Raw genomic sequence first — 21933 nt, 5'->3', positions numbered from 1 at the left:
TGTAATGTATATTTTGTCACTTGAAATGTTAACATGGACTTTAAAATTTTTACAGCATGTTTTTATTCAGTTTTGCCTGATTTAATAGGTATTTATTACATTTACTGTCACAAAAATTTTAAATTGTCACTTAGTAGCTCTTTAACTGTGTATGTGATTGCATTTAAAAACACACTCTGCAGAAGACTGTGCACCTGAGGAGCTGGAAAGCAGAAACTGGCCTCTGGTGAAGCCCCTCTGCTGGAGCCCATGTGCGCAGCCCCACCCCATCAGTGGGCAACTCCAGGGACCAGCAGCTGCACCCTAGGCAGTGTGTGAAAGCCCTAGGGACATCCAGGAAGGATTAGATGGAAGACACAGGCCGCCCACATGCAGGCCTTAGAATCCATGCCCTGAACCAAGTGGGAAGCCTGAGGCACCAGGATTAAATAGGCAGTGTGCTCGCACAATGCAAATGTAGGAAGTGGGAAGTTGTGCCAGGGGAGGTTCTGTTGTCACAGTTCCCATCCAAGTCTTCGGTGAGTGGTCGGTGCTGCCGAGAGACCATGCCAGGCAGGGACCTACTCTTCTCCAGCAGAGGAGAGCAGCCAGCAGTGATTCCTGAGCTCTGAGGATACCTAGGCCACCCTCTGGTTTCCCAGGGTACCAAGTTAGGCCTCACATTTCCCCTTACTCTACATGGGCTAAGAGCTCCTCCTCTCCAGCTGCTATTGACACCATAGCAGATGTCTCCATTGAGATATAGGCAGCACCACTAAACAAGCATTCTACCACCAAGCTATACTCCCTGGCCCTAAAACAAGTGCTTCTTAAAGAAATTATGTAAAACTAAATGCAAAGACAAAAGGAAAGCATCTTTAAAAGCAAATGTTACAGTGCCAGGGATTTAGCTCAGTGGTTCTGCCGCCTGCCTCACAAGTGCAAGGTCCTGAGTTTGATCCTTAGTACCAAAAAAAAAAAAAAAAAAAAAAAAAAAAAAAAGCAAATGTTACATCCCTGGCCCTTTCTTTATTTTTTTTTATTTTGAGATTAGATCTCGCTAAAATGCTTAATTGCCCTGGCTAGCCTTGAACTTTTGGTCCTTCTGCCTCAGTGTCCCAGAGAAATGTTACATTTCTTAAAAGTAGTTTTTAATATTGAGAGGAAATACTTTCATCTTCCACCTCACTTCCTGCCACCCAGGTCCTAACACAAAACTCCTCTCTGATTGCTAAGACGCAGGAAGTATGTTCTGTATTTAACTTAATGTTTCCAGAATGTGCCACAAGTATTAATTCTACAGTACTCACTTATCAACCAACTATCTTTCTCATCAAAAATCACTCCTTTATGATTATTAACTGACTTTTCTTGAGATTTTTGACTACTTCATTTGCTAAATTAGTACATATAACATGGTACCTTGAAATGCCTAAATTATGGTCCTCATAATCACCCTTACATCAAAATAATGAAAAATTAAAACCACCCAGAGATGGTTAACTAGCAAGCAGAAAGAAATAAGAGGCTTAATGGCAATTTTTAAAATCTAAGGTTGCCATCTGTACATTGCTGAACTCACATAAAAATTCTTCTCACACATGGAAGTGAGTCAGGAATACTTTAAAGGAGATAAAGTTGAACAGCTTCTTTACTTGCTTTGAAAGGGCCATCTCATGGGTACCCAGATTGAATCCATTGACTCAATTTCTGTAATTCCAGGTGGAATTAGTCAGAACTACTACAAAATCTAGAGGTTTCACCTCCTCACAGAGGACAGTAAAATAACTGGACCTGCTGTGATATAGGAGAGGCTTTGTCTCCTCCTGCTTCTCTTCAGGTTGGCTAAATGTGAGAAGTCAGAGCTCCTTACTTCTGCCCATACTACTTTGTCCATACTGTTGCAAGACTGGCCATACAAGGAATCTTATTTCTTTCTCAGTACGGCTATGAGCCAGTGGTATTCAGTAGGGAGCAGTTTTGCCTCCCAGGAGACATTTGGCAATAACAGACATTTTTGGAGCAGTGTTACTTCTGGAGCAATGTTATGACATCTAGCAACTAGAGTCCCCAGTGAAGTTAGACACCCTGCAGTGCACAGGACAGCCCCTACAACAGAGAATTAATCTGGCCTAAATGCTCATAGTGCCATAGTTGAGAAGCCCTGCTGTTACAAAGCCAGTGCTTGTAGTTACCAAGAAGCAGCTTTAGATAGTGTTTTTCCTTTTGGCTTGTGTTCACTTGCTAGTTTTGTATCAGTTTATCTCATTATAGGAAAAACAAAACATTTCTCCTGTTTTGTATGAAAAAATGATATTTTGATTTAAAATGTAATAAAAGTGCTCTGTTGGCTAATTTGAAAACTTCTGTTTTTTAAAAAATAAAATTTTGTCAGTCCACAGAAAATCATTCGTACTCTTTGGTAGTTAAAAAATAAAATAAAATAAATTTTTAATGCTTCCTTTTAGCCTCAAGGGCAAAAAAACCATCTCAGTTTTCTGGGAAAATAACTGTTAAAGCAAAGGAAAAGAGTTATTCTAAACTCGAAATACCATATCAAGCAGAAGTTTTAGATGGGTGAGTTTCTTCTTAAAATAAGCTTTATAACTTTTTGCTAATTAGTTAATTTTGCTTTCCTGCTGTTAACACATTGCAAAAACCATACCCAAATTCATCCCAGTGGGATTGTTGTTATAAAGAACAATCTCAATCATAAAAGAGAACCTCTTATATTTCATTTATTTCCTACCTTCTTAGAAGAAAAAGGTAAATAAGGTAGTAGAAGTTTTGCTTAAATGAAGATTTTAATGATTCAAAAGCAAATCTGATTTTTAATATTTCAATCATTAGAACTATATTCTGTCATTCTTTTGGTAACATGCAAGTGAATGTGACTTGGTACTATTTTGTGACTTGAAACAAAATCATTTATATTCTATAAACTCATAAACACTTCAAGAATTATAATTTTTATCAATGGGCAGTAACACATGTAATTTGCTCTCTAATTCCACTCTCTAACCAATAAACATTTAACATACAACTTGATAGTTATTTATTTTAACGAAGCTGGTTGCAGTTTTAATGATAAACTTGATTTTTCAAAGTAGACTGAGCCCCTTCCTGTTAATACAACCTTGATTCTAATTATTTGATTATGTATAATTCATTAGAGAGTACTGTAATTCTTTGCGTTCCTTATATATCTAAATTTATTTTAAATCATGTGGTTAATGATTAAAATATAATAGTTCTAGTTCTGTAATACAGTCCTTAATGATAAATGTAAATTATTACAAAGAACTTGGGTTTTAAATAAGCACATAGAAATAAAAATTATTTGTTTTTTTTTTCTTCAAATAGTTATTTGGGATTTGATCATGCTGCAACTTTATTTCACATCCGAGACAGTCCTGCTGATCCTGTGGAAAGGCCAATTTACCTAACTAACACTTTCAGTTTTGCAATCCTCATTCATGATGTGTTACTACCACAAGAAGCCAAAGCAATGTTTAAAGTATGTCTGGGAACCCTCCTGATTTTTAGTTTGCTGTTCTACCAACTAGATGATATTGACACTTTATGTTTTTCTCTCCTTCCATTTCCTAGGTTCACAACTTCAGCAAACCAGTCTTAATTCTTCCTAATGAATCAGGATACATTTTTACTCTGCTTTTTATGCCGTCTACATCATCCATGCACATAGATAATAACATTTTACTTATTACCAATGCTTCCAAATTCCATTTACCTGTACGGGTATATACAGGGTTTTTAGATGTAAGTATGTTATCCACATTTAAAATGTAAACTCCCTGCCTATTTTTTGTTTTTTCAGGTATTATTAGGCAGTTGTGTTTCATACTCTAAAGTTTTGCTGTTATATGTGCCCTATGCATTGATGTACTTTCAAGATGCAATGCCCACCCTACCCATCCCCTGTGGTACCTAAAACCAGAGATAGTACTGAGTCTTACATAGTCATACTTCTGTGTTCCAAGAAAATTGATTCCAGAGTCCTCTGTGGACACAAACTCCATGCGTGCACAAGCCCCTTATATAAAATGGCAAAATATTTGTATATAACCTCCAAAAACTACAGATGTGGAACCCACAGATTTGGAAGACCTTTACTATATATACATACCAATGATTAAGTTTAATTTATAAATTAGGCCCAGTAAGATATAGAATTACACAAATGATAATAATATAGAATAATTATAACTATGCTGAAATTGAAATTATTATTTTCACCTTTTCAATTAAAGCACTTTCTAGCTTCTCTCTGGCTTATTTGAATTGCTGGCATCGATATTTGGCACTATTACCTTCCACTTTGAGGCCATTATTAAGTAAAATAAGTGTTGGGCTGGGGATTTACCTCAGTAGTTTTGCCACCTGCCCTGCAAGTGCAAGTACCCAAGTCCAATCCCTGGTACCAAAAAAAAAGTAAAATAAGGGTTACTTCAACACAGGAACTGTGATACCAGAGCAGTAGATCTGCAGCAGCTATTAGAGACTGGTGGGTAGGGTAGGACATACAGCATGAGTACACTGGACAGAGGCATCCTTCACATCCTAGATGGACCCCAGAGCTAGGAAAGAAGAAAATAACATGGTAAACACACACAGGGAAGGAAATAGCACAGAAGGAAAGAATAAAGTTCATCTTGGTATAGAAAATAAACCAGAAAAAAATCCATAGGAAACTGTTTTGAGAGGGGATAATGAAAGAAGTTGAATAAGAGAGAAAACTGTTAGGAAAGATAAAAAGGAAAATAGGACATATAGAAATGTCTTCCAAAGTCAACCTCAGTTAGTATTGTAGAGTTGAAGAAGAGACCTCCAGTATTGTCCCACTCCTTCATTTATTTTGTTCAAATGATTCCTTATTTGTATTCGTCTGGTGTCTACTGAGATCATAGATTCTTTGCCTTAATCCCCAAGAGTTCCACTTAACCTCTCCTTAACTTTTGTCTTCCTTTCTTTATATGCTTGCTTTTTTTTTTTTTTTTTTGGTACCAGGGATTGAACTCAAGACCTTTCACTTACGAAGCAGGAGGCGGAATCACTGAGCTAAATCCCCAGTACCTCTTTTTTTTTTTTGTATTAAATTCTTTTATTGGTATATTGTAGGTATACAACACAATTACATTTCTCATTGGGAATTGTACCTTTATGTAATGCATCTTGGTTCTTATTTTTCCCCCATTCCTAGCCCTCCTTTCAACCCCTCCACCCTTCCCTATTTACAAAGAGTTTATTTCCATTTTTTCCATTTCTCATCATTTTTTCCTTTCCCTTCTTTCCTTTCCCCTGTGCCTCCCACTACCCTACCCCTTTGGACCATTTATTGCAATTTTACATTATTGATTATTCATTCTAATAATGGGTACATTTTAGGTATACAATATAATGACATTCATCATTGGAAATTTGCACCTTTACATAGTCTCTCTCGGTTCTTGTTTTCCACCGTTGCCCAGCCCTCCCTTCAACCCCTCCAGCCCTCCCTATTTACAAAAATTTTGTTCCTATTTTCCATTTTCTCATATTAATCCCATTCCCTTCTATCCTTTCCCTTAGACCTCCCACTTCCTTCCCCTTTGCCCCTTTTCTTCCTATTTCACATTACCTATTATACATTTAGTCCTTATTTACACTTTCAGTTTCTCACACCAGAGAAAGTATTCGGTATTTACACATGTGTGTCCTATTTATTTCACTTAAGAGTATTGCCTCAATGTGCATCCACTTAGCTATAAATGTCTCTAATTTCTCATTTTTTATGACTGAGTAGTACTCCATTATAAAAAAAACCACATTTTCTTTATCCATTCTCCAGTTGATGGGTATTTGGGCTGTTTCCAAGTTTTAGCTATTACAAACTGCACTGCTATGAACATGGGTGCACATATATCACTGTGGTATGATTCTTTTAATTCTTTGGGGAAGATCCCCAGCAGTGGAATAGCGGGGTCAAATGGGACTTCCAGTCCTAGTTCTTTGAGGTATCTCCATACTGATTTCCACAGTGCTTGCACCAGTCTACACTCCCACCAGCAGTGGAGCAGGGTTCCTCTTTCCCCACAACCCCGCCAGCATTTGTTATTGGTTGATTTCATGATAGCAGCCATTCTTTCTGGAGTGAAGTGGAATCTCAGCATTGTTTTCATTTGCATCTCTCGAATGACCAGTGATGTTGAACATTTTTTCATGTATTTATTTGCTATTTCTACTTCTTTGTCTGAGAAATGTCTGTTCATTTCAGATGCCCATTTTTGGATTGGGTCTTTACATTTGGGAGGTCTGATCTTTTTAAGTTCTTTATAGATTCGAGATAGTAGACCTTTGTCTGAGGAAGAGCAGGTGAAGATTTTTTCCGACATTGTGGGTTGTCTCTTCACACTGCTGGTGGTTTCTCTTGCTGTGCAAAAGCTTTTTAATAAGAAGAGATCCCATTTGTTGATTGTGCTAGTTCATGGGCAGCTGAGGTTTTGTTCATAAAATCTTTTCCTACACCGATGTCTCCAAGGGTTCTACCTAACCTCTGTTCCAACTGGTTCAGAGTTTCTATTTTAATATTTAGATCTTTAATCCATTTTGATTTTAATTTAGTGCATGGTGAGAGATACAGGTTTAGTTTTGATCTTTGGCAAGTTGAAGCCCAGTTTTTCCAGCACCATTTATTAAAGAGGCTATCTTTCCTCCAGTGAGGGTGTTTGGCTCCTTTGTCGAAGGTGAGATGGCTGAGTGTGTCTGGCGTTGTTTCTGCATCTTCTAATCTGTTCCACTGGTCCTCAAGTCTGTTTCTTTGCCAGTACTATGCTGTTTTTATCACAGTAGCTTTGTAGTAGAGTTGCAGGTTGGGGATTGTGATACCCCCTGCCATGTCTCTGTTACCTAGAATTGCTTTTGCTATTCTGGGTCTCTTCTTGCTCCAAATGAATTTTTGGATTGTTTTCTCGAGGTGTATGAAGTATGCTGCTGGGATCACAATTGGAATTGCATTAAATCTATAGAGTAGTTTTGGAAGTATGGCCATTTTCACTATATTAATCCTTCCTACCCAGGAGCAGGGGATGTCTGTCCATTTTCTGATATCATCTTCAATCTCTCTTTTCAGAGTGCCATAGTTTTCAGAGAAGAGGTCTTTGATTTCTTTTGTTAGGATGATTCCTGGGTATTTCAGTTTTTTGAATGCTATTGTGAAAGGAATTATTTGCCCTATTTCTCTCTCAGTGAGTCTGTCATTGGTGTAGAGGAAAGCTATTGATTTTTTTGTGTTGACCCTGTAACCAGCTACTTGACTGAATTTGGTTATTAAGTCTAGAAGACTTTTGGTGGAGTTCTTGGGGTCTTCTATATAGAGTATCATGTCATCTGCAAAGAATGACAATTTGACTTCTTCATTACCTATCTTTATTCCTTTTATTTCTTTCTGTTGTCTAATTGCCGTGGCTAATGTTTCCAGAACTATATTGAACAAGAGTGGTGATAGTGGACATCCTTGTCTTGTTGCTGATTTGAGTGTGAAGGATTTCAGTTTTGGACCATTTAGTATGATATTGGCTGTTGGTTTTTCATAGATGGCTTCTATCAGTTTGAGGTAGAGACCATCTATTCCAATTTTTTGTAGGGTTTTTATCATAAATGCATGTTGGATTTTGTCAAATGCTTTTTCTGCGTCTATGGAGCTAATCATATGGCTTTTGTCCTTGGCTCTATTGATATAGTGTATTACATTAATTGATTTTCGTATATTGAACCATCCCTGCATCCCTGGGATGAATCCCACTTGATCAGGGTGTATGATCTTCTTGATGATCTTCTGCATTCTGTTTGCCCATATCTTATTAAGGATTTTTGCATCTGTGTTCATTAGTGAGATTGGCCTATAGTTCTCTTTTTCAGTTGGGTCTTTCTCTGCTTTGGGGGTCAAGGTGATGCTTGCTTCCAGGAATGAATTTGGGAGTATTGCTTCCCTTTCAATTTCATTGAAGAGTTTGAACAGTAGCGCCAGCAGTTCCTCTCTAAATGTCTTGTAGAATTCAGCAGTGAAGCCATCAGGACCCGGGCTTTTCTTAGGTGATAAGTTTTTAATTACATTTTCAAGTTCATTGGTTGATATTGTGTTGTTCAGAATTTTTAGGTCTTCTTCATTCAACTTTGGTAATTCATATGTATCTAGGAATCTGTCCATTTCTTCTGTGTTGTCCATCTTATTGGCGTATAGGTTCTGGAAGTAGGTATTGATGATCATCTGGATTTCTGCTGGGTCTGTTGTAGTTTCACCCTTTTCATTCCTAATTGCATGGATTTGGGCCTTTTCTTTCCTTTTTCTGATAAGGTTGACTAAAGGTTTATCAATTTTGTTGATTCTTTGAAAGAACCAACTCTTGGCTTCATTGATTTTTTTGTATCGTTCTCTTAGTCTCCATTGCATTGATTTCTCCTCTGATCTTTATAATTTCTTCCCTTGTGTGAGCTTTGGGGTTGTCCTGCTCTTCTTTTTCTAGAAGCTTGAGGTTCAGCATCAGGTTGTTTAATTGGGCTCCTTCTGTTTTCCTAATATGCATATTCACTGCTATGAATTTCCCTCATAAGACTGCTTTCATTGTGTCCCATAGATTCCGTTATGTTGTATTGTCATTGTCATTTAACTGAAGGAACTGTCTGATTTCTGCTTTAATTTCCTCTGTGACCCATTGGTTATTCAGAAGTGTGTTGTTCAATTTCCACGTGTTTATGAAATGTTTTGAGTTTCTTTTGCTATAGATCTCCAATTTCATCGCACTATGGTCTGATAATATACAGGGGATAACTTCAATTCCTTTGCCCTTCCTTAAACATGTTCTATGTGTGAGTATGTGGTCTATTTTTGAGAATGAGCCATGTGCAGCTGAGAAGAATGTGTATTCTGATTTTGTGGGGTGGAAGACTCTGTAAACATCTGTTAAGTTCATTTGTTCAAGAGTTCGATTGAGTTCTAGTATTTCATTACTTATTTTTAGTCTAGTTGATCTATCTATTTGTGACAGTGGGGTGTTGAGGTCCCCCACTACAATTGTATTAGTGCATATAGGACTTTTCATGTCCATCAGTATTTGTTTCATAGAATTGGGTGCACTAGTGTTTGGTGCATAGATACTTATGATTGTCATCTCTTCCTCTTGGATTTTTCCCTGTGCAAGGATGTAGTGTCCTTCTTCATCTCTCTTAATTAGTATTGGTTTGAAATCTACTTGATCTGCCAAGAGGATAGCTACTCCTGCTTTTTTTCGGGTTCCTGTCTCATGGAGTATTGTTTTCCACCCTTTAACTTTCAGTCTATGAGTTTCCTTTTGAATTAAGTGTGTTTCTTGTATGCAGCATATTGTTGGATTTTGCTTCTTGACCCATTCTGCCAGTCTATTTCTTTTGATTGGTGAATTGAGACCATTAACATTGATGGTTATAACTGAAACGTATTGACTTGTCATTGCCATAACTTTTTCTTTTTGTTGGGTTCTCCCCCTTTCCATTTAATTTCTTCTCGTGCCGATGGGTTCATTCTGCTTTGCTTCCTGGGGTTGTGATCCTCAATGTCTGTTCCTAGGATATTGTGTAAAATTCTTTTAGTGCTGGTTTGGTATTCACGAAGTTCCTAAGGTGCCCTTTGTCATGAAAGTATCTTATTTCTCCATTCATTTAGAAAGATAGTTTTGCAGGGTATATCAAGCTGGGTTGGAGGCTGTTTTCTTTTAGGGCTTGGAATATGTCACTCCAAGCTCTTCTTGCCTTGATGGTTTGTGTTGAAAGTCTGCTGTGATTCTGATGGGCTTTCCTTTGTATGTGATTTGTTTCTTTTCTCTGACTGCTTGGAGAACTTTGTTCTTCTGTTGTGTTTCTGGAATCTTAACAATTATATGCCTGTGTGTAGATTTTTTTTGATCAAGGCTATTTGGAGTCCTATATGCCTCACTTATCTGTATGTCAAGCTCTTTTCCCCTGCTTGGGAAGTTTTCTGCCATTATTTTTGTGAAGAGATTTTTTTATGTCATCTGCACTCTCTCCTGTTTCTTCATTAAGCCCAATCAGTCTTATGTTATTCTTTTTTGCATCATCTAGCAGCTGCTGGATTGATTTCTCATGTTCCCTTATAATTTTGAAGCAATTTTTCTTTTCCTGGCCATTAATTGCAATCTTATCTTCTATATCTGAAATTCTGTCCTCACACTGGCTCATTCTGCTGTGTAGACTTTCAGTGGAGTTTTTCATGTCCTGGAAATCTATTTGCATCTGTTTTATGGATTCCATTTGTTTCCTATGTTGGGATTCCATCATGTTCCTGAGCTCCTCTCTAGATTTATTAATCATGTCTTGCACTAGGGGCACAATTTCTCCTGTTATCTGAGAAATTATTTCTGATTTCATTTTTTCCAGATCCCCTTTGGTTGCCAGTTCAGTGGTTCCAGGTGGTTGAGTATCAGAGGGTTCCATCTCCTTTCCCTTTGGGGTTGCTGTAGGTGATCTGGAAGTCTGGTTTTGAGACTTATTTATGTGTTTTCTCATTTTGACTGGGGCGGGGGTCTGTTAGCGCCTGCACGGATTACCTCCTCTGAGCTGGGTGAGGTGGGACGGGCCGACAGCAGCAGTAGGGATGGTGACCCAAAAGCCCTTTCCTGTGGGCTGGGAGCAGCCGGAGGGATGGTGGCCGGGAAACCCCTTCCTCTGGACCAGGAGCAGTGTCATGGTGGCTCAGAAGCCCCTCCCTCTGGGCTGGGAGCGGTGGGAGGGATGGTGGCCCGGAAGCCCCTTCCTCTGGGCCAGGAGCTGCGGGACAGAAGGTGGCCCAAAAGCCCTTTCCTCTGGGCTGGGAGCATCGGGAGGGATGGTGACTGGGAAGCGCCTACTAATGGGCCCGGAACAGTGGGACTCAGTACCTTGGTCTGGTGGTCTGGTGTCCTCTGGGCCTTGGTAATGTGGAATCAGGTGGCTGCCTGTCTGCAGCGGGGTGATTCGGCGTCTTCCGCGTGACTCAGGACCTCGGTAGGGCATGGGCAGACCTGCCTGTCTGCAGCAGGCTGATTCGGTGTCTTCCGCGTGACTCAAGACCTCGGTAGGGCGTGCACAGACCTGCCTGTCTGCAGCGGGCTGATTCAGCGTGTTCCGCGGGACTGGGGACCTCGGTAGGGTGTCCCCAGTCCCTCTTTATATGCTTTCAAAGGAGAACGTAGCTGCTTAGTAGAGGGTCTTTTTATTTCTGATTACTCAAAAAATTTGTGCAGGCCCGGGATTTAGCTCAGTGGTTCCACCACCTGCCTTGCAAGCCCAAGGTCCCAAGTTCGATCTGGTACCAAAAAAAAAAAAAAAAAAAAAGATTTGTGCAAAATTCTAAAACCATATTGTACATCTACCTGTGCACGTGTGTGTGTGTGTGTACGCATATATATATACACTCATAAAATATAGAAACTTCAGTGTATCTTAATGTAATCACTTTTTCTTGTTACATAAATGTAGTTTTATCTTTAATCTAGTCCTTTTATATCTTTCCAGTACTTTGTATTGCCCCCCAAAATAGAAGAACGTTTCATAGATTTTGGAGTACTGAGTGCTACAGAAGCAAGTAATATTTTATTTGCAATTATAAACAGCAATCCAATTGAGGTAAAAAAAATTTTGTTTTTATTCTAAATCACATTTAAGGATTGCATAGTTGTGTTACAATAATTTTCACATTTTTTTCTTTTTTAAGTTGGCTATAAAAAGTTGGCATATCATAGGAGATGGATTATCAATAGAACTTGTAGCTACAGAAAAAGGCAATAGAACTACAATAATTTCAAGCCTTTCAGAGTTGGAAAAATCCTCTTTATCAGACCAGTCATCAGTAAGTAAACTTTCTTATTGTTTCCTTAAACTAAGGTGGATGTCTGAACTGCAAGTAAAAGGCAATTCTATGTTGCAAACCTCAATTAATATTTTATGTAACTTGTAATATTGATTATTTGATATTGAAAGAACCTTACAGGTAATCTGCTTTGGCCCTCTCGTTTTTTTGGTGCTGGGGATCGAACTCAGGACCTTGCACTTTCAAGGCAGACATGCCACCACTGAGCTAAATCCCCGGCTTAGCCCTCTCCTTTGTGATGAGGGCACTGAAACCCAAAGGGGTTGGCCTACCTTGTCACAGAAAGTTATAGCAGACTTTAAATTAGCTTGAGAGATTCCCATGGGCACTAAACTAACCCCTGTTCATTAAGTTTACTGGGAAAGAGAGAGAGCCCTGAACAGTGCGGAGAAGTATTTTCAATTAAAAAATAATATTTCAGCCAGTATTGTGTACCGACTGGGAGAGTATCCGAGAGGCAAGCAGTGTTTGATCTCTGTGGGAATCTTCCCATGTACTCTCACTCTGTCTCATGAACATGTACAGTTGGTATTAAGATATCACTAAACAAAGAAAACAAATAGATCAGTCTCATCTCTCACCACTGATGAAAAAGGAACTGGGAGTTAATACCTACTAAGAATAGAATTGGTAGCATCACCTTTTGAAAAAGAACTGCATGAATCTCATCTGTAGGTTAGAGTAGCCTCCTTAGGGCAGTTTTACAAAAGGAAAAGCCAGTATCCTTATGCACAGAGACTGCTGACAAATGGGCATAGGATTGTTTTGATAGCATCCACACTCCAGTGCTATGCACTGTTAGCATTCAGAGTGACACTCAGAACTTGGAGCAGGCTTGTGCCAGCCTGTGACTGAAGAGCTAGTGGAAGGCTGTGGACTCTGCTCTCCACACACACAGACACACACACACAGACACACACACACACACACACACACACACACACTTTTGCCTCACAGAAGCATGGGCAGTGAATGAGGAGCTTTGCTGGCTGGAGGACCACAGCCTTCCCTGGATGGGAGCTGACTGCTCTCTAGAACCCATGTTCTCGGTGGCTTGTGAAGTGTAGTAGGTGAACATTAAGGGATGGGTGGTATTTTGAGGAGCTTGTACACAAAGATATGGTAATGGGGCCGGGGATTTAGCTCAGTGGTTTCACCACCTGCTGTGCAAGCACAAGGACCTGAGTTCGATCCCCAGTACCAAAAAAAAAAAAAAGAAAAGATATGGTAATTCACTATTGTACTAGGATAAAGATGTGGAGATCAGTTTATCACTATAACCTTCCTTTCCACTTTAATAAAAAACTTCAACTTGCAAGGATAATGAATGATGTCATTTTTACCACATCTAGGTTATATTAGCTTCAGGCTATTTTGCGGTATTCAGAGTCAAACTTACTGCAAAAAAACTAGAAGGGATTCATGATGGAGCCATACAAATCACAACAGACTATGAGGTAAGGACTTTGTGGGAAATTCATGTGAATGGGCTTTTTCTGAATAAGTCCTATTTTTTGTTTTGTAAACTGATAAATGAAAAATCGCACATATTTATGGGGTTTTTATTTTTATAGAAACAAAGAACTAAATTTACTCAGAAAGTTACAGTTTACCAGTGTCATGCCTTAAAAACTGAGCTTTGAGACTAGTTTATAGAAAATTGGTATGGATTTCCTTGTGGTTTTCTCATAAAACCCAAATCTCCTTACTGAAATAGCAGCTTCAGAAAAATAACTTAGTTATCTTTTCTTATTGCTGAGACAAAATACCAAGCAGCCAAAGTTAAAGGAGGAAAGGTTTATTTTAGCTCAGTTTGTAGAGGTTTCAATCCATAGTCACCTGGCTCCAAAGCAGAGGGTAATGGCAGAGGAGAAACAGTCCATGGCAGGGTAGGAAGAAACCAGCAGCCCCCCTTTCCCTTTTATTCCATTCAGGCTACAAGCCTGTTGGTTGGTACTTCCCACACTCAGGGTGGGCCTTCCCACCCTTTATCCAACCAGAACTATGCTAAACCAATTGGCAGACTGATTTAGTTATCACACCCTTATTCCAAATTAACACACCTTAGATCCAGCCACCCCCAAAAAGCTCCACCTGCGACCCCATGCGCCTTTCAGGAGACATCTACACATAAGCTGAAACAATGCCCTAGCACCTTTGGAATTGTTCTGTTCGAAATTTGATTACAGATAGCTATAAAATTGCACAGAGCCTGACTAAATTTCCCAAGCTCAGTATCTGATTCTTCTTGCAGTCATAAATGTCTCCTGTGTAACATCTCCAAAAAAGGGGGCAACATGAAGAATCAGGTATTTTACATTTATATTTACAAGAGACATTCTATGTCAAGTTTGTTTTTTTTTTAAAGGCTCTTTGAACTTTTTAAAGACTGTTGTGGGATTAATGTTGCCTTCAGTAAAATCTTGAATGGATATATTTCTGCCAGACCTAAATACTTTTAATATTTAGAGGCTCTTTGGGAAGTCAAACACTGCTAAATTCAACAGGTGCTACCCTTGTCTTCCCATTATGTGTTTTCAGCATACGCAACCCTCATGTGAAAGAAACCTAATTGCAAAATAAACATAATTGGCCATTTAATAATCAGTGATTTGTTGGGAGTATATCAAATGAATTGCATCTGAAAGTAAGAAATTCATGCTTATGCTTATATTCATCATAGAAATACATTTCAGAATTAAGACTTTTCAGAATTAAGCTTTAATTATATGGATAAAAATAAGAGTGACTGTCTTCTCATATCATTGCATCACTAATTTGTGATATTATTGGAGTGTGAGGTGGAGTCTAACTCTAGAATTATCAACTCATTTTTTTAAAGTTAGATCAATGTCTTTTTCTATAAACAAAACAGTAGAGAGCTACAAAACTAGAAAATGCTGGGGTTTTATATACATTGTTTTAGGTGTACAATTTGACTTTCCTCTTTAATCACCTACAAAATTTTTGTGCTTTGAAAAAATCTGTCTTCATTTCTTTCTCATTGTTTAGTCTTGTTAACTATGTTTTCAGTGAATTACTGAAGTGTCTTGTGACATTTGGAAATTTACTGTATTTTATTATATTTTATGGAGAACTTTGGCCAGATTAAATAGTATCCATGGATAACTTTAATACAGGTTTTCAGGTGATTATTGCTAGTAGAAGTCCCAAAATGAGTTTTATTTTTTAACCCCCCAAAACAACACAGTAATTGTCAAGATGGCTCACAGACTTGGATGCTGACTTCATTATGGTTTGCCTCCCTCTGCAGATCCTGACCATCCCTGTCAAGGCTGTGATTGCAGTGGGCTCTCTGACCTGCTTCCCTAAGCACATGGTTCTTCCTCCTTCCTTTCCAGTAAGACACTTTATTTATAGACTTTTTCTTGGTAATTCTTTTGCTTTCCCTCTACCTCGTTCTTTCTAGAACCCAACAGTAATGTCCATTGTTCTTTAGTAATTGTTACACCAGGTTCTTTAGAAGGTACAAAGAACAATAAGAAATAGTCCTTTCTTTCAGAACTTTTCTATCTAGAGTGGGAAATAGACCTGTGGTTCATAGGTGTGTAGAAATCACCTCTGAAGAAGGGTACCAAGAAAGTACTGGGAGGGAAATGTGTATCTCATTATGAGTTACATCTGAGCTGGCTTAGACTTTCTTCTGGCAGAGATAAGGGGTGGTGAGGACTTGTATTTGGGGCAGGGAACAGCTTCATCCAAGGTGCAGTGGCACTGAAGTCCCAGGTGGATTCAGGTGGAGTGCAGTAGTGAGTTATCCAGTTTTTAAGAATGGAAGAAAGTTATTTGTTTTTTTGGTACTTTTGTTTTTTGGAACTTGGGACCTTGCGCTTGCAAGGCAGGCAGCAGAACCACTGAGCTAAATCCCCGACCCGGAAGAGTTTTAAGAAAAGATAAAATGGGCCTTCCATCCTACCACTCTCGGCACAGACAAAGGGGATTCCAGGCCGCCATCCATCCTGCCGCTCCCAGCACAGAGGAAGGGGCTTCCAGGCCACTGCTCCCTGCTCAGAGGAAGGGGCTTCCAGGCCACCATCCATCCTGCCGCTCACAGCCCAGAGGTAGGGGCTCCTGAGCCACCATCCCACTGCTCGAAGGTCAGAGGAGGTGACCACGTGGGTGCCAACAACACCCCCCTCCTCCTGGGGGTTGAAATGAAAAGACACATAAACAAGTCTCAAAACCAGACTTCCAGATCACCCACAGCAACCCCAAAGGGAAAGGAGATGGAACACTGATACTCAACCACCTGGACTCCCTGAACTGGCAACAAAAGAGGATCTGGAAAAAATGAAATCAGAAATAATTTCTCAGATAACAGCAGAGATTGTGCTCGTAGTGCAAGACATGATTAATAAATCTAGAGAGGAGCTCAGGAACATGATGGAATGCCAACATAGAAAGCAAATGGAATCCATAAAACAGATGCAAACAGATTTCCAGGACATCAAAAACTCCATTGAAAGTCTACACAGCAGAATGAGCCAATGTGAGGACAGAATTTCAGATATAGCAGATAAGATTGCAATTAGTGACCAGGAAAAGAAAAATTGCTTCAGAATTGTAAGGGACCACGATAAATCAATCCAGCAGCTGCTAGACGATGCAAAAAAGAATAACGTAGGACTGATTGGGCTCAATGAAGAAACAGGAGAGAGTGCAGATGACATAAAAAAACTGTTCACAGAAGTAATAGCAGAAAACTTCCCAAGCAGGGGAAAAGAACTTGACATACAGATAAGTGAGGCATATAGGGTTCTAACTAGCCTTGATCAAAAAAATCTACACATAGGCATATAATTGTTAAGATTCCAGAAATTCAGCAGAAGAACAAAGTTCTACAAGCAGTCAGAGAAAACAAACAAATCACATACAAAGGAAAGCCCATCAGAATCACAGCAGACTTCTCAATGCAAACCCTCAAGGCAAGAAGAGCTTGGAGTGACGTATTCCAACCCCTAAAGGAAAACAGCCTCCAACCCAGATTGATGTACCCTGCAAAACTATCTTTCAAAATGGATGGAGAAATAAGATACTTTCATAACAAAGAGTACCTTAGAAACTTCATGAATACCAAATCAGCACTCCAAAAAATTTTGAACAGTATCCTAGGGACAGACAAGAGAATCACAACCCCAGGAAGCACAACAGAATGAACCCATCGGGCATGACAAGAAGTTAAATGTAAAGGGGGAGAATCCAAGAAAAAGAAAAAATCATGACAATGATAAGTCAATATGTATCAGTTATAACCATCAATATTAATGGTCTCAATTCACCAATCACAAGAAATAGACTGGCAGAATGGGTCAAGAAGCAAAATCCAACAATATGCTGCATACAAGAAACACAATTCAAAATGAAACTCATAGATTGAAAGTTAAAGGGTGGAAAACAATACTCCATGTGATGGGAACCTGAAAAAAAGCAGGAGTAGCTATCCTCTTTGTAGATCAAGTAGATTTCAAACCAACACTGGTTAAGAGACAGAGAAGGACACAGCATCCTTGTAAAGGGAGCAATCCAACATGAAGACATGACAATCATAAATATCTATGCACCAAACACTAGTGCACCCGACTATACAAAACAAACACTGACGGACATGAAAAGTCATATATGCACTAATACAGTTGTAGTGGGGGACCTCAATACCCCACTGTCACAAATAGACAGATCAACTAGACAAAAAATAAGTAATGAAATACTAGAACTCAATCGAACTCTTGAACAAATGAACTTAACAGATGTTTACAGAGTCTTCCACCCCACAAAATCAGAATACACATTCTTCTCAGCTGCACATGGGTCATTCTCAAAAATAGACCACATACTCGCTCATAGAACATGTTTAAATAAGTGCAAAGGAATTGAAGTTATCCCCTGGATATTATCAGATGTTAGTGCAATGAAACTGGAGATCCATAGCAAAAGAAACAGCAAAAACTTCATAAACACAGGGAAATTGAACAACACGCTTCTGAATAACCAATGGGTCACAAAGGAAATTAAAGAAGAAATCAGACAGTTCCTTCAATTAAATGACAATGACAATACAACATATCGGAATCTGTGGGACACAATGAAAGCAGTCTTATGAGGAAAATTCATAGCACTGAATACACATATTAGGAAAACACAGCGAGCCCAATTAAACAACCTGATGCTGAACCTCAAGCTTCTAGAAAAAGAAGAGCAGGACACACCCAAAGCTCATATAATGGATGAAATTATAAAGATCAGAGCAGAAATCAATGCAGTGGAGACTAAGAGAACAATAGAAAAAATACATGAAGCGAAGAGTTGGTTCTTTGAAAGAACAAACAAAATTGACAGACCCTTAGCCAACCTTATCAGAGAAAGGAAAGAAAAAGCCCAAATCCATGCAATTAGGAATGAAAAGGATGAAATTACAACAGACCCAGCAGAAATCCACAGTATCAACAGTACCTACTTCAAGAACCTATACACCAATAAGATGGAAAACACAGAAGAAATGGACAGATTTCTAGAAACATAATGAATTACCAAGTTGAGTGAAGAAGACCTAAAACTTCTAAACAACCCAATATCATCCAATGAAATTGAAAACATAATGAAAATCTTACCAACTAAGAAAAGCCCGGGCCCTGATGGCTTCACTGCTGAATTCTACAAGACATTTAGAGAGGAATTACTGCCACTACTATTTAAACTCTTCAATGAAATTGAAAGGAAAGCAATACTCCCAAATTCATTTCTGGAAACAAGCATCACCTTGATCCCTAAAGCAGAGAAAGACCCAACTGAAAAAGAGAACTATAGGCCAATCTCACTAATGAACATAGATGCAAAAATCCTTAATAAGATACTGGCAAATAGAATGCAGAAGATCATCAAGAAGATCATACACCCTGACCAAGTGGGATTCATCCCAGGGATGCAGAGATGGTTCAACATACGCAAATTAATCAATGTAATACATTATATCAAGAGCCAAGGACAAAAACTATATGATTATCTCCATAGATGCAGAAAAAGCATTTGACAAAATCCAACATGCATTTATGATAAAAACCCTACAAAAAATTGGAATAGATGGTCTCTACCTCAAACTGATAAAAGCCATCTATGTAAAACCACCAGCCAATATCATACTAAATGGTCCAAAACTGAAATCCTTCACACTAAACTCAGGAACAAGACAAGGATGTCCACTATCACCACTCTTGTTCAATATAGTTTTGGAAACATTAGTCATGGTAATTAGACAACAAAAAGAAATAAAAGGAATAAAGATAGGAAATGAAGAAGTCAAATTGTCATTATTTGCAGATGACATGATACACTATATAGAAGACCCCAAGAACTCCACCAAAAGTCTTCTAGACTTAATAACCAAATTCAGTCAAGTAGCTGGATACAAGGTCAACACACAAAAATCAATAGCTCTCCTCTACACGAACAACAGAGTCCCTGAGAGAGAAATAGGGCAAACAATTCCTTTCACATTAGCATCCAAAAAACTTAAATACCTAGGAATCAACCTAACAAAAGAAATCAAAGACCTATTCTCTGAAAATTATAGCACTTTGACAAAAGATACTGAAGAGGATATCAGAAAATGGAGAGACATCCCTTGCTCCTGGGTAGGAAGGATCAACATAGTGAAAATGGCTATACTTCCAAAATTGCTATGTAGATTCCCTGCAATCCCAAATGAAATCCCAGCAGCATACTTCATAGACCTTGAGAAAACAATCCAAAAATTCATTTGGAACAAGAAGAGACCCAGAATAGCAAAAGCAATTCTACATAACAGAGACATGGCAGGAGGTATTATAATCCCCAACTTGAAACTCTACTACAAAGCTACTGTGATAAAAACAGCATGGTACTGGCAAAGAAACAGACCTGAGGGCCGGGGATTTACCTCAGTGGTTTCGCTGCCTGCTGTGCAAGTGCAAGGACCCAAGTTTGATCCCCGGTACCAAAAAAAAAAAAGAAAGAAACAGACCTGAGGACCAGTGGAACAGATTAGAAAATGTGTTTTATTTTCAATAGGCTGTATTACTAAAGGAGTAGTACTTGTCTCAGCATCACCATCATTCAGCTCTTTCCTGTGCATTAATCTTTTAATACCAAATACAGTTGTGCCTCGGTTTATGAACTTAGTTTTACGGTTTAGGGGAAGGTGGCTGCATTAGTGTTTGTGTGGGGAAGATGGCTGTAGTTGTGCTTATCTTCCGATGCAGAATTTATAAATGGAAGCAAAATTTTTCCAAACACTTTGGTTTGCAAACAGAAGCTTTCAGGAACTGAGGTGTTACTGTATTAAGAGAGAGATTTTGTCATTTTTAGAGTTGTACATAGTAGAAGAAAAGGTGCTTGACCATGGTGACCAGGAGGTAGATTGAGAAGGGAAGAGCAAGGGAGGGAGATAGAGCTTTGAGTCACACCGCCAGGGGCCCATTTCCAGCCAGGCCCAGCACACTCAGCTCCTGAACTCAGCCATGGAGACACCCACTGAGGAGAGCACCCCATGATCCAGTCACCTTCCACACAAATGGGAATTTGGGGAGACATTTCACATCTAAACCATGACTGTACCCTAATAAAGAGAAGCTTGTAGCTGGTAAGGGCAGTTGTTGATTATTTGAGAACTGAATCTGTATGCTACTTTCATGAGATACTTGATAATCTATATTTTTAAAAGACAATATCTCTTTGGTGGCAGAAGCAATATTTTTCTTTTACAAATGAAAGACTTGTAACCCAGCCATGGTGGCACATACTTGTGATCCCAGCATTCAGGAGGTTAAGGAAGGAGGATCATCACAGGTTCACAGCCAGCCTGGCTACATAGTGAGTTCAAGGCCAGCCTGAACTGCATAGTGAGACCCTGTCTTCAAAAATAAAAAAAGGAAAGACTTCCTTTAAGAAAATAATGTGGGTTTCTTTTAAAGTTGTCTTTTTGTTGGCATCTTCAATATGTTAACATGAAACTGAATGTTGTTACTTTAATTCATTTTTACAAGATTGCAAAGATCTGTCCCCCAATTTTTGTTGTATGCCGTAACAACAAAAAAAAGTTCAGAATTTTTTTTGTTGTATGCCGTAACAACAAAAAAAAGTTCAGAATTTTTTGGGGGGGTGGCTTTTTGGCTCGATTAAAATTTAAATATTTTCAGCTGATTAGATCCTAAAGATCTTTAGGCTGTGGTTTCCTAGAAATATTATGTTAAGAAAATTTGACTGTGTACAAATAAGCTTGTGTGGTTTTTTTTTCTCTCTTCCTTCAGGGGAAAATAGTTCATCAGAGTTTAAATATTATGAATTCCTTCTCACAGAAGGTAAAGATACAGCAAATACGATCTTTGTCAGAAGATGTGCGATTTTACTACAAACGATTACGGGCTAATAGGGAAGACTTGGAGCCAGGAAAAAAGTCCAAGGTTTGAAAATGTTATACTTGAGAACTCCCATCCATTAATACTTTGTTATTATGACCTTGTATGGATTTGGGATTCACAGTTCTCCTGTGCCTCTTTATAGATTGCAAACATTTATTTTGATCCTGGACTGCAGTGTGGGGATCATTGCTATATTGGCTTGCCTTTTCTATCCAAATGTAAGTTATTCTACTGTTCCATCTCATGTCTCACTCCCCTCAAATGCTCTCTTAGTAAAAGGCTGCCACTGTTAAGTTCATCCCTGTCTTTTGGTACCATAGAAATCATGTGATGGGAAATTGACAACTAGGTTTGGAGCTAGGTCTGTCATAACTTGTGTTTCCTTGTTTCAGCCGAACCCAAAGTTCAGCCTGGGGTGGCCATGCAGGAAGATATGTGGGATGTTGACTGGGACTCACATCAAAGCCTATTCAGAGCATGGACAGGAATAAAGGAAAAGTCAGGTCATAGGTGAGTGGTTTTGCTTTAAGTATTTTAGTGATCTTTACAAGTTTGAAACATTTCACCTCATAAATTACTTTCTGAATGTCACTGTATTTTTATATTAGGTTATTTTGCTTTACAGCTAAGAAAATAAGCCTA

At 38.8% G+C, this 21933-nt stretch overlaps 1 protein-coding gene across 2 annotated transcripts in view; it reads left to right on the top strand.

Annotated features, from left to right (window-relative positions):
• Positions 1 to 21933, top strand: part of Tmem131 (transmembrane protein 131) — a 192204-nt gene that overhangs the window by 117314 nt on the left and 52957 nt on the right. For both annotated transcript variants that reach the window (XM_004844395.3, XM_021258043.2), the window contains exons 13-22: positions 2448 to 2556; positions 3343 to 3496; positions 3589 to 3759; positions 11524 to 11634; positions 11723 to 11857; positions 13231 to 13335; positions 15153 to 15239; positions 21181 to 21333; positions 21434 to 21509; positions 21684 to 21801. In XM_004844395.3, coding sequence (XP_004844452.1) covers positions 2448 to 2556; positions 3343 to 3496; positions 3589 to 3759; positions 11524 to 11634; positions 11723 to 11857; positions 13231 to 13335; positions 15153 to 15239; positions 21181 to 21333; positions 21434 to 21509; positions 21684 to 21801 — 1219 coding nt within the window. The remainder of the gene's footprint in view (positions 1 to 2447; positions 2557 to 3342; positions 3497 to 3588; positions 3760 to 11523; positions 11635 to 11722; positions 11858 to 13230; positions 13336 to 15152; positions 15240 to 21180; positions 21334 to 21433; positions 21510 to 21683; positions 21802 to 21933) is intronic.

The sequence above is a fragment of the Heterocephalus glaber genome, unplaced genomic scaffold (genome assembly GCF_053883595.1).
Source record: "Heterocephalus glaber isolate CG9 unplaced genomic scaffold, H.glaber_assembly_v1.0 deba00000470, whole genome shotgun sequence".
Lineage (NCBI taxonomy): Eukaryota > Metazoa > Chordata > Mammalia > Rodentia > Bathyergidae > Heterocephalus > Heterocephalus glaber.
This window is presented reverse-complemented; position numbering and strand designations above follow the sequence as displayed.